This window comes from Carcharhinus amblyrhynchos, chromosome 11 (assembly GCF_965287045.1).
Source record: "Carcharhinus amblyrhynchos chromosome 11, sCarAmb.v2.hapA, whole genome shotgun sequence".
NCBI classification, from domain to species: domain Eukaryota; kingdom Metazoa; phylum Chordata; class Chondrichthyes; order Carcharhiniformes; family Carcharhinidae; genus Carcharhinus; species Carcharhinus amblyrhynchos.
This window is the reverse complement of record NC_137334.1, coordinates 93,355,926-93,369,440: the sequence shown is the minus strand read 5'-3', so window position 1 is coordinate 93,369,440 and position 13,515 is coordinate 93,355,926. Positions and strand designations below refer to the sequence as shown.

Genomic DNA, 13,515 nt, shown 5'->3' with positions numbered 1-13,515 from the left:
TCTTCCTCATCTTTTGTACACTGTTTACCAATTTGTATGAAAGTGCTTGCGTATGGTGATAAGAAACCCAGGCTGGAAGGCAGACACACACTCACCCTTTCACTCCACATGCACACCCACTCACTCTGTCACTTCTGTTTGTATATACACTCACTGTCTAGCTCACACACACACTCTAACCCACATTCGCTCTCTCAATCTCCCCTACGTGTGAGCCAGTCTCTTCCCCAAAATCCCTGCAGCATTTTGGACCCCGTCTCTCCTCTGGCACACTGCTTTCCTTGGGCTCTGATGCTCTTGTTCACCCCATCCTAGGGCCCTGGCACTATTTTCGTCCCTGCTAGGCCCCAGCATTTGCCACAGGGTTCCAGCACTCTTGTATGTCCCTGGGCCTTGGCATTTTAACTGATCCTGGGCCCCACACCCTTAGCTGCCATGGAACATCGGCACTCTGGTCCGTCCCCAGGCCATGGCACTCTGGTTCTCTCCCACACCAGGAATCAGCTCTCTGGTTCCCCCGAAAAAAAAACCTCCCTCTCTCCAGCAAACTCACCACAATTGGTGTTTGTTGCTTCTCCAATCACAGACTGCATCTCTCCCACATTTGACGCTAGTCACAGAATCATAGAATACTATCTTGCAGAAGAGGCCCTTCAGCCCATCAACTCTGCACCGATGCACGAAAGGCCCTGACCTGCCTAATCCCACTTGCCAGCATTTGGCCCATAGTCTTGAATATTATAGTGTGCCAAGTACTCATCCAGGTACATCTTAAAGGATGTGAGGCATCCCACCTCCACTACTGTCCAAGCACATTCCAGACAGTCACAAAGAACAAAGAAAATTACAGCACGGAAACAGGCTGCCCGACTGAACTAAAATCCCCTACCCTTCCGGGACCTTATCCCTCTATTCCCATCCTATTCATGTACTTAAGAACACAAGAACATAAGAAATAGGAGCAGGAGTAGGTCATCTAGCCCTTCGAGCCTGCCCCGCCATTCAATAAGATCATGGCTGATCTGTCGTGGCTCAGTTCCACATTCCCGCCCTCTCCCCATAACCCTTAATCCCCTCTCTTATCAAAAACCCATCAACCCGCGTCTTAAAAATATTTAGCGAGGTAGCCTCCACCACTTCAACGGGCAGAGAATTCCAGAGATTCACCACCCTTTGAGTGAAGAAGTTCCTCCTCAACTCCGTTCTAAACCGCCCCCCCTTTATCTTGAGGCTGTGCCCCCTAGTCCTACTATCCTTTCTGAGCGGGAAGAGTCTCTCCACTTCTATCCTATCCATCCCATTCATCATCTTATACGTCTCAATGAGATCTCCCCTCATTCTTCTAAACTCTAACGAGTACAAGCCTAGTTTATTCAGCCTCTCCTCATAGCTCAACCCCCTCAACTCCGGCATCAGCCTAGTAAACCTCCTCTGCACTCCCTCCAAGGCCAAAATATCCTTGCATAAGTACGGCGCCCAAAACTGCACACAGTACTCCAGCTGCGGCCTCACCAATGCCCTATACAGCCGCAGCAAGACCTCCCTACTTTTATATTCAATCCCCCTCGCTATGAAGGCCAGCATCCCATTCGCCTTCCTGACCACCTGCTGCACCTGCAGGCTGGGTTTTTGCGACTCATGCCCAAGGACCCCGAGGTCCCTCTGCACCGTCGCCTGCTGCAGTTTTTCTCCACGTAAGTAATAATCCTTCCTACCATTATTCCTACCAAAGTGGACCACTTCGCACTTGCCAACATTAAATTCCATTTGCCAGTTCCTGGCCCATTCGCCCAGCCTATCTAGATCCTTCTGCAGACTCTCCACACCCTCTGCACAATTTGCCATTCCACCAATCTTGGTGTCATCAGCAAATTTCGACACCATACACTCGGTTCCCTCCTCCAGATCATCTATATAAATGGTAAATAGCTGAGGCCCCAGCACCGACCCCTGGGGCACTCCACTAGTCACCATCCGCCAATCTGAATAGCACCCATTGACCCCCACTCTCTGCCTCCTATTTGACAACCAATCCTCTATCCACGCTAACGCCATGTCCCCTGACCTTCTGCAATAACGTCTTGTGAGGTACCTTGTCAAACGCCTTCTGAAAATCCAGAAAGACCACATCCACCGGCTCTCCTCTATCCACCGCCCTAGGCACATCCTCATAGAACTCCAGTAAATTTGTCAGACACGACTTCCCTTTAATGAAACCGTGCTGCGTCTGCTCTATCAAGGAATTCCCCTCAAGATGCCTCGCTATTTCCTCCTTGATGATGGATTCTAACATTTTACCTACAACTTGTCAAGACACCCCTTAAAATTCACTATCATATTCACTTCCACTACCTCCCCCGGCAGCAAGTTCCAGGCACCCACCACCCTCTGTGTAAAAAACTTGCCTTGTACATCTCCTTTAAACCTTGCCCCTTGCACCTTAAACCTATGCCCCCCAGTAATTGACTCTTCCACCCTGGGAGAAAGCTTCTGACTATCCGTAAGAACATAAGAACTAGGAGCGGGAGTAGGCCATCTGGCCCTTCGAGCTTGCTTTGCCATTCAATAAGATCATGTCTGATCTTTTAGTGGACTCAGCTCCACTTACCCGTCCAATCACCATAACCCTTAATTCCTTTACTGTTCAAAAATTTATCTATCCTTGCCTTAAAAACATTCAATGAGGTAGCCTCAACTGCTTCACTAGGTAGGGAATTCCACAGATTCACAACCCCTTAATTGAAGAAGTTCCTCTTTAACTCAGTCCTAAATCTGCTCCCCCTTATTTTGAGGCCATGCTCCCTAGTTCTAGTTTCACCTGCCAGTGGAAACAACTTCTCTGCTTCTATCTTGTCTATTCCCTTCCTAATCTTATATGTTTCTATAAGATCTCCCCTTATTCTTCTAAATTCCAATGAGTATAGCACCAGTCTATTCAGTCTTTCCTCTTAAGCGAACCCTCTCAACTCCAGAATCAACCTATGAATCTCCTCTGCACCCTCTCCAGTGCCAGTATATCCTTTCTCAAGTAAGGAGACCAAAATTGTACACAGTACTCCAGGTGTGGCCTGACCAGCACCTTATACAGCTGCAACATAACCTCGCTGTTTTTAAACTCCATCTCTCTAGCAATGAAGGACAAAATTCCATTTGCCTTCTTAATTACCTGCTGCACCTGCAAACCAATTCCTTGTGATTCTTGCACAAGGACACCCAGGTCCCTCTGCACAGCAGCATGCTGCAATATTTTACCATTTAAATAATAGTCCATTTTGCTCTTATTCCTACCAAAATCAATGACCTCACATTTACCTACATTGTACTCCATCTGCCAGACCTTTGCCCACTCTCTTAGACTATCTATATCCTTCTGCAGACTTTCAGTGTCATCTGCATACTTTGCTCTGCCACTCATCTTAGTGTCACTGTGAATTTTGAGACATTATTCTTGGTCCCCAAATCCAAATCATCTATGTAAATCATAAACCATTGCGGTCCCACCACTGATCCTTGAGGCACACCACTAGTCACTGATTGCCAACCAGAAAAACACTCACTTACCCGCACTCATTGTTTTCTTTTAGTTAACCAATTCTGTATCCATGCTAATATATTACCCATAACACCGTGCACCTTTATCTAATGCAGCAGCCGTTGATATGGCACCTTGTCAAATGCCTTCTGGAAATCCAGATACACCACATCCACAGGTTCCCCATTGTCCACTGCGCATGTAATGTTCTCAAAGAATTCCACCAAACATGACCTGCCCTTCATGATCCCATGCTGCATCTTACCAAAGGGACAATTCACTCTGTCCATGCCCCTCATAATTTTGTAAAGGTCACTGCCCTCTGGGTAAAAAAGTTTTTCCTCAAATCCCCCATCAACAATCTCTGGACAAGATAATAGTCAGGGAACAAAGCTAGGAGAATAAAGGAGTAAAGGAAAAGTGAATCTTAAGAGCAGAACCAGATGGTTAATGGACTGTAAAAGAGTGCAAATTTCCATCTCCCAAGAAATCTAAGTAACTGTTTGGGTGAATAAAGCACAGTTGGGTGAGTACTCACTATGACAGCTGGTTATCATTATTAAGGTATCGTTCTGTGATTCATTGTTTGTAAGAAATGTATTTTTAAACAACAAAGAGCGGAGAAGAAGTGTCCTAGTTGATATTGTTTGATATTAAAAGGATTAATTTAACTTAAATGGGCAAGACATGGCAAAAGAGCTCCAAGCGGTGGCCTGCTCTTCTTGCTCCATCTGGGAGACCAGGAACATTTTCAGTTCCCAGGATCAATGAGTGTGTAGGAACACTCTCCAGCTGCAGCTCCTGGAAGCCAAGTTTCGGAACTGGAGCAGCATTTGGGGACACTGTGGTGCATCCGCGAAGTGGAGAATATTAGGAATAGCACATATAGAGAGGTGGTCACACCGCAGGCTCACACTCCATAAGCAGGAAGGGAATGGGTGACCACATGCAGAGCAAGAGGACTAGGTAGGCAGTGCAGGAATCTCCTATGGTTATTCCCTTGCAAAATAGATATACCATTTTGGATACCATTGAGGGAAATGATCTCTCAGAATAACAGCAGCAGCCTAATTCATAGCACTATGGATGGCTTTGTTGCACAGGGGAGGAGAAAAAGGTACAGAAATGCAATAATCAGAGGATTCAATTGTGAGGGGAATAGACAGACGTTTCTGTGACCGCAAAAGAGACTCCAGGATGGTATAATACCTCCTTAGTACTAGGGTCAAGGTTGTCTCGGAGTGTTTGCAGGACATTCTGAGTGGGGAGGGTGAACAGCCAGTTGTTGTGATATACATTGGTACAAACGACATAGGTTAAAAAAAAGGGTTGAGGTCCTAAAAACAGAATATCAGAAGCAAGTTGAAAAGTAGGACCTTAAAGGCAGTTATCTCCGGATTACCACCAGTGCAATATGCTACTTAGAGTAGAAACAGCAGGCTATTAGGATGAATATGTGGCTGAAAAGATGGTGTGAGGGGGAGGGTTTCAGATTTCTGGGGTATTGGGACCAGTTCTGAGGAAGGTGGGACCTGTACAAACTGGACAGGTTACACCTGGGCAGGTCTGGGACTGATGTCCTTGGGGGATGGGTACTTGCTAGTGTGGTTGGGAAGGGTTTAAACTAATATGGCAGGGGGATGGAAACCCATGTAAGGATTCAGAGTGGGGGGAATCAAGAACAAGGGGAAAAGACAGCAAGGAGAATAAGAGAAGTGATAGAGAAACCAAGGGGCAGAGTCAGATAAGGACACAATAGAATATAGCAGAAACAGGAAGGGAACATTAGAAGACACAGCTTGAAGCAAGTATTGAGCTGAACCCCTCTGTGGGTTCTGGTTGCCAGGTGCACATCAGTCCCAGACCTGCCCAGGTGTAACCTGTCCAGTTTGTACAGGTCCCACCTTCCTCAGAACTGGTCCCAATACCTCTGAAATCTGAAACCCTCCCCCTCACACCATCTTTTCAGCCACACATTCATCCTAATATCCTGCTGTTTCTGCTCTAAGTAGCATACTGCACTGGTGGTAATCCGGAGATAACTACCTTTAAGGTGCTACTTTTCAACTTGCTTCTGATACTCTGCTTTTAGGATCTCAACCCTTTTTTTTAACCTATGTCGCTTGTACCAATGGAGATCACGGCAACTGGCTGTTCACCCTCCCCATTTAGAATGTCCTGCAAACACTCTGAGACAACCTTGACTCTAGTACTAGGGAGGTATACCATCCTGGAGTCTCTTTTGTGATCACAGAAATGTCTGTCTATTCCTCTCACAATTGAATCCTCTGATTATTGCATTCCTGCACCTTTTTCTCCTCCCCTGTGCAACAAAGCCTTCCATAGTGCTATGAATTAGGCTGCTGCTGTTATCCTGAGAGATCATTTCCCTCAATGGTATCTAAAATGGTACATCTATTTTGCAAGGGAGTCATCAGCTTGCCCTTATGTAAAGGCCTGATAATTAATTTTAACTGTATTCAAATGGGCATCCTGATGTTCAACATTGGGATTCTTCTACATCATTGGTGGGAGGTCTTGAACAACCTGAACAGGAAATCCCACCAACATCTATTGTGGGATTTGCCATTTCCATCCCAGAAAATGGCTGTGGAAAATCCCCGCATGTTTTCCATTCTTTAGACTTAATATTCAGAATTTTTTAAGCTTTTATTCCAGGAGAGAACCAATCCATTTATGGATAAACCCAGAATGTTGATCTTAATATCGTGTAGAGATTCAAATTGTTTGCATAATTTTGGAGCTTTACATTATTTAAATTATATGTAAAGCTTTGTAGGTATCTTTGATAGGTTTATCTTGCTGTCCTCTTCCTGTACCTATGCTATTTACTGAGGTATAGCTATTTTAAGGAAAACTATCTGGAAATTCCTCCTCTTCCCTAATAGTATTTACTGAGTGTCTCAAACTCATATTGCAGCTCAGTGACTGACCTGCAGTGATTAGAGGCAGACATTTCCAGCTGATGAGGAAATCCAGGACAAATCTCACTGCGTACAAACACTCACAAACTGCAGTCTGTGCAGTAGTAACCATTATTTGTCTGCATTAGTTAGCAGCAGAATAACTTAAATCTCTGTATAATGGCCGGAATTCTCTGACCATTCAGGCCCTGCTGTCGCTGCCAGCGAGAATGGAGAATTTGGAGCTCTGCCAAATCTCCATTCATTGCAGCGGGACTGGAGAATCCCAGCTGCAGGCGAAGTCGGCGTATCCAGCCCAGTATTTTAGATGGATTTTAATTTAATTTCAAATAATCAGTAGTTGCAACAACAATTTATATTATTATAGTACCTTCAGCATAATAAAAAGTGACAAGGCACTTCACAGGAAGGCTATAAACAAAATGTCACCAAGCCACATAAGGAGGTGTAGGCCAAATAACCAAGAGTCTTACAGTAGAAAAACAAGATAGAGCAGCAAAGAGGTGTGGGAAAGGTAATCCAGAGTTTAGGGCCACCAGTAGTAGAGCAGTTAGAATCGGGGGTGCACAAAAGGTCAGGGTTAGAGGAGAACAGATGTCTCAGAGAACTGTAAGGATGGATTAGATTACAGAGATAGGGCGCCGTAAGACCACTAAGCGACTTGAAAACAAGAATGAGGATCTGAAAATAAAAATGGCCAGTAAGCACGTGAGTGATGGTAAACAGGACTCGGTGCAAGTTAGAACATGGGCACATTACTTTAGGAGTTAACGAAGAGTAGATGCAGGAAGGATGTTTCCAGTGGTGGGGGTGTCCAGAACCAGGGGTCTAACGATATAGGGTAAACCTTTTAGGACAGAGATGAGCAAACATTTCTTCATTCAGAGTGTGGTCAGCCTGTGAAGTACACTACCACAGAATGTAGTTAAGGCCAAAACATTTCAAGAAGCAGTTAGGTATAGCACTTAGGGCGAAGGGGATCAAAGGATCTGGGAGGAAGGTGGGTCAAGCTGTTGCGTTGGATGATCAACCATGATCATAATGAATGGTGGAGCAGGCTCAAAGGGCCGAATGGCCTTCTTCTGCTCCTATTTTCTATGTTTCTATCAGCCAGGAATGTGTTGGAAGTTTAGAGCTAACAAAAACATGGATAGGGATAATTATTTATTTACTTAATTAAAATGGTTTACGCTTAGTCAAATTCCTCAGGCTCGGCACTGTCTTCACTTCCACAGATTGTTCCCTACATTCAGGTTAGGCTCTGTAACTCCTCCCTCTGGCGTGTTCTGTTTAAATGAGCCAGTTCTACAGTTCTCAGCCTCTGCTATGCTGTATTTTAATGGTCTGATTCTCCCCAGTGCACCGTCTCATCTGCACTCTGTTCAACCTTTTTGCTTTCCTGTGACGTTCTGCAGATCTTTTGTGTGATGATTGTTGTTCAGGGCACTGAGGGATCACCGGATAGATAGGAACGGATAGATGGAAATGGAGAGATGTTTTAACATCTCCAAAGCAACAGTTCTGATGATACACCATTTCAGCAGCACTAGAATGAAGTTCCAGCACAAATTGATCCAACAGGAAATATTCATTTGTTTATCTCATTGAAATAAATCATGCAAGCCAAACCACCGGCAGTTCTCAGCAGTGCCTGATGAATTGAATCTGAATTTTCCCCATAATCTTTTGCTCAGATGCTATAATCAGCTGACAGGTAACTACTGGGTTCTCATCATCGATACTCAGTTAACAAACCTGTTTAATGAAACTAATGTCACAATTTTTGTCACTGTATTTGGTTAGATGGTAATAAAAGAATGCTATCCTAATGTATTTAACATATCCATAATTGGTGTACTTGAAATTACTATTTCTCAAAAGGATGAATTAATGAAGAACTCATTGCTGGAAAAGGACAAGGACATATACAGGCAGAAAGAGTGCAGTAAAGTACTGGAAAAAAGGATTGTACGCCATGCAAGTGAATACCAGGAGCTATTAAATGTAAAGACACAGCTTGAGCAAGAGATTGCTGCTTACAAAAACTTACTGGGTCAAGTGGAAAAGAAAGCAAGGTTAGTATTGACATTTCCTAGGTCTGCTAAAGACATCAGCTGGACTTCATTTGTGGCTTTTTAAAATAATTGTTTTCTTATGAAAAAGTGAGAATAAATTGTTTCTGTGGTGTTAAACAGATGCATTTGGAATATCTTACAGTTATAGATGTTCAAGGACTCCCCAGTGTATTGCCTCAGCCACATTCTATTTAAATTAGTTATCTAGTTAAATTAGTCATCCAAATCTCAAATTAAAGCTGGTAATATTTACAGAAATTTATGTTCAATTTTAGATGCCACATGTTTCAATTCCTTCCACTAGTTTAATTGACAGACTAGTGGAATCAGCAAGGATACATGTGCATAGGGTGGGAACAAACCAACAACGGAAGGGTCAGTTGGCTGCAGGGCAGAATGAGCGATTGAAGGATACAAGGAACAGAAGCAGCAGTAAACTGCGTAGATAATGGGAAGAGGAGCAGAAGAATCAATGAAACATCAGGATGAAATGTCTGAATCTAAAGGCTGTTAGAATAGAGTCATGTGGCACAGAAACAGAACCTTCGGCCCATCATGTCAAGTTGACCATCAATTACCAACCGATCCCATTTACCGGCCCAGTATCACTGCCGATCTAAGTGCTTGTCCAATGCTAAGAGAGATCTTCCCCCAGCACACAGAAGAAAAATTGCCGGAGACGAAACTTGGCAAGGGCTTCTCCTGCTGCCCATTAAATCTAAGCTGCACCAGGATAAGGCTGTCCAAAAAGCATTGGTAATTAAAGGGCCTCACTCAGCCTGAGTGAGCTGCCTGCCCACATCCCCTCCACTGCTGGCAATGTTGCAGTGGGGACGGGTGGACTGGTACAGCACCCATTGAATTTTACTTGCCGTGTCACCAGCATCCAACATCCCACTGAATCTTTAAGCCCATTGGTGGGAAATATTAAATTCAGCCCTTAGAGAAAAACACTGGTGTAGGTAGAGTGTTGAGCAGCAAGCTCTTTGCTGAGGCTTCGCTTGGCTGCCAACAGACCTTCTGAGAGCAGATGCTACTGCAACATAATCTTGGGACAACTTTTCATTGTTGCTTTTGGCTTTGGGACTTTGACCAGGATTCCTTGGGTGGACTTTTCTCATGAAGCTTCCTTTATTCTGCTGAGAGTATGGTGGATGCAGAATCAGAATGGCTTTCAAAGGGAAATTTGATAAATATGTGAAAAGCAAACATTTTCAGGTTATGGGGAAAGGCTGGGGAATGAGACTAGTTGCTCTTGCCAGATGCCAGCACAGACACAATGGTAGTATAGAATGACTTCCTCATTCTATGAGAATCACATCATTCTATGATTCTGTGTACAAGGAGACATATGTTTCTGAATGCAAACATTTCCAAGTCTTATCAAAAACACTTTCTTACCTACCAAATTAGATCGTTTCATCATATTGTATTTCATCTGCTGTGTTCTTCACACTCGCCTAACCTATATCCATCTACAGCCTCTTTGCGTTCTGCTCACTGCTTATTCCATTGGTTACAGCCGACCAATCCTAAAATGTCTCATTGATTCCTACTATGAACTTTCTGTCCATTAAACATTTCACACAGGGCACAATGGATAGCACTCGAGGATTTCTTATATATCTTTGCTTTTTAGAAGAAGAGGAGCAAAGTAGGTTTGACAGACTTGTCTGGCATCACCAAAGACCCATGGTACCTTTTACTGATATCCCTATAGCAGAACGTGAGCACAGCCATACCTAACTGCATTTGTCAGAGGTCGTGCCTGTGACAACTCTCTATTGTAAAAGAGACTATCACTGATTTATGATATATGCTACAACTGAACTTAAGATTTTCTGCCTCTGCAGGCAATACTTCTGGTAGTTACTTAGGGAACAACTGTTAACTGAAATGCTAATGTTTATTCCAGGCTGCTATTGTAAACATTACTATTGGCCGTATGAAGCCATTTAGGATGCTTTGTTGGGAGAAATAATAACATGTCTGGACAGCACTATGATTTTACAGTAACAGGATTTCTCAAGTCCGGGAATTTGTTGATTGTGCCATGTTGTTTTCGATGCTATATTACTGACTTCAGTATGAAATAATTCCCATGGGCCAGTTTGACTTCTGACCAAGCAATTATTAGGGTCTGATAGTGTAATTATGTTACTGGACCAGGAATTCAAATCCCACCAAGGCAGTGAATTCGAATCTGTCTGTGCCGAGTTCCAACCTGAACTTTCCCGAAAACCTGACACCAACAGAACCCACTGGGGAAAGCAACACTTCAATTGCAGATCAAGCACAGAGTCAACTCCAGTCACAACGTCAACACCAGTCAAAGCAACCACCGATGATTTTCATACAAAGCCGAGAAAACCAGAGGTTACAATTAATGCCAAGAAGCAGATGCCTGAGGTTTGCCAGCAACCATTCAAAGAATGCTGACTTCCAAATCATCTGCCTAATTGATTATTCATGTTATACTTCTTTACATGCGTTGGGAACGTTTAATTTAAAGGGAAGGAAATGTTGTGTATTTATAGTTGTTTATGATGATTTCTCATCAGCAGCACTGAAGCTGACTGAACACTTTCAGATAATGCATGCATGATGTCCCTGGAGTGACATTACCAATTGTTCATGCGGGTAACTGCGCAGAGTAGGTTTGTAGCCAGGACTGAACACATCTCCTTAATAAAGCTCCCTAGTTTGCTGAACCTCTGTGGTCTCAATCCTGTAAGATAACAAAAACAGTCACCCAATTAGCATTTAGTCTCCAAAAATAGGGGACATTGCATCAGGAACAACAAATATATCTTCTATACTCGATTGAAAGAAACACATGGAAGTCACTTTTCCAACTGAAAGGAAAGTTTCAGATTTTGGTTGTTAAAAAAGGAGGGAGGTAAAAGGACAGGTGTTGCACCTCCTGCGCTTGCATTGAAAGTTATTGGGAAGGGGGTGAGATGGGTGATCGAGGAGTAGGCCTGCATGTTGCAGAGCAAACAGTCCTTTCCGAAGCATCTGTGACAATCTTTTCAGAACCCTGACTGGTGGGGAAGATGTGGTGATGGTGTCGGGATAGAACCCCTCAAATGATGGAATATGATCCTTAAATGTGGAAACTGGGAGTTGGAAAGTAAGGCAAAGCTGAACCCTGTTGTGACTGTGGGAGGAATGGGAGAGCAGGAGTTGAGGGCCCTGTCAATCGTGGTAAGAGAGAGGAAAGAGGAAGACATATCAAAAGTATTTGTTCATTGTGTACAATTTTCCCTTTCCACAAAAGTGGCAACATCTCAGCCTCTTATCTGTGACACATGAAAGTATCTTTCACACCCTTGCCCCAGCCAGGAGATGGGAAGAAAAATATGTACCTTAAAAAAAAAGTTTTGTTTTTCAAAATGGACAATTGTTGGATAGACAAAACATCTCCAACTGACATGTTGCCTTCTGGAAGTTTCCGGACACTATGAAAATGAACAAAGGCTAACCCCTCAGAGCCCCTGGATTGTAACATTCCTTCCGGTCAAGCCAACACACACAAGATATGTGCTCAAGCCAGCTATGAATAAAGGCAGTTGTTGCTGACTCCAAATTTCCACAATGCAGCTAATGGCCCTGCTGTTACCTGCTGCAAAACACAATGTGTATTAACTAGGAACTGGTTGCCAAATAGTTCACCCAAAAACCACCCTGTCACATGATTAAGACTGGAGCTGTCTGAATTCCTTGAATTATGTATTTTTTGAATTATATCTTTAGTCACTTTGACGTCAGAAGAGAATCAGGCTCTAGGCATCAGCCCACCTCTGCCTACCATTTTACCATTGAGCAGGTAGCAGAGGAAAGAGCTGTCTCCAGATAAATTGCCTGGTCCTTCTCTACATTGTGAATTACTAGAACATTGGAACTTATATATTTGTGCCTTCAACACTAATTCTACGTTCCTTCTCCCATCCTGGAATTGTTTGCTCTGGATCGACAGATCACCCTGCAGCAATTAGTCTGCTATCATCTGAATGAATACACCATTGAACTATTGATTCTGAACCCTTTTCTTCCCCGCATCCCTCTTTTACTATATGTGAGCAAAAAGGCAGGGACATTGTGAAATTCCCATTTTGTGTGTTAAAATAAACAAACACTTTTATCTCGAGTTTACTGGGATTATTATAGAGGCTTGGAGAAAATACTTACAAAGAGAAAATCAGAAATTGAAAACATCTGTTTATGGATGGGTAATGAGAGAAGTCAGGGCTGTTTAAATTATCCCCCCTTGTCTGTAACACCATTGAAGAACTTCAGTGTAACCATCATTATATGTTGCCTGTTGAGATAATGTTTCGTACAACAATGCCAGCACTTCCTGCCAATGTTTGAAGAATGTGCTTTTAAACCTAGTCTTGTGTTTTTCCTGAGTTTCTTTCAATGATCAATATGCATGAGCTGTGCTGGCTACCTTTGGAATTGTGGGGGGGGGGGCATTCATTTCACATAAACTCAGTGCTCAGATGGATAATGTTCAGGTTTTTTTGTGTTTTTGCATAGAAAAGAGTCCAGTAGAACCACACAGTGACTATCTCCAACAAGTGCCAGACAATGACCATCTCCAACAAGAGAGAACTCAACCATTTCTCCATAACATTCAATTGCATTACCATCACTGAATCCCCCACTTTCAACAACTGGGGGATTACCTTTGACCAGAAATTGAACTGGGTCAGCCATATAAATACTGTAGGGACAGGAGCAAATCAGAGGTTGGAAATTGTGGAGTGAGTAACTCACCTGCTGACTCCAAAGTTTGCCCACTGTCTACAAGCACAAGTCAGGAGTGTTTGATGGGATTCATTTCACTTGGCTGGATGAGTGCAGCTCGAAAAATGCTCATGTAGCTGGATACTGAGGAGGCAGTGGTGAAATTTGAATTCAGTAAAAAAAACTGTAATTAAAAATGTTTAATGATGGC

At 43.3% G+C, this 13,515-nt stretch overlaps 1 protein-coding gene across 1 annotated transcript in view; it reads left to right on the top strand.

Moving 5' to 3' along the window:
- The window catches only part of LOC145349783 (glial fibrillary acidic protein-like), a 95,463-nt gene extending 82,259 nt beyond the window's left edge, over positions 1–13,204 (top strand). The window contains exons 6-7 of the mRNA XM_080198328.1: positions 8,359–8,552; positions 13,095–13,204. Of these exons, the coding sequence (XP_080054454.1) occupies positions 8,359–8,552; positions 13,095–13,122 (222 nt within the window). The 3' untranslated portion in view covers positions 13,123–13,204. The remainder of the gene's footprint in view (positions 1–8,358; positions 8,553–13,094) is intronic.
- Positions 13,205–13,515: the final 311 nt, after the last annotated feature.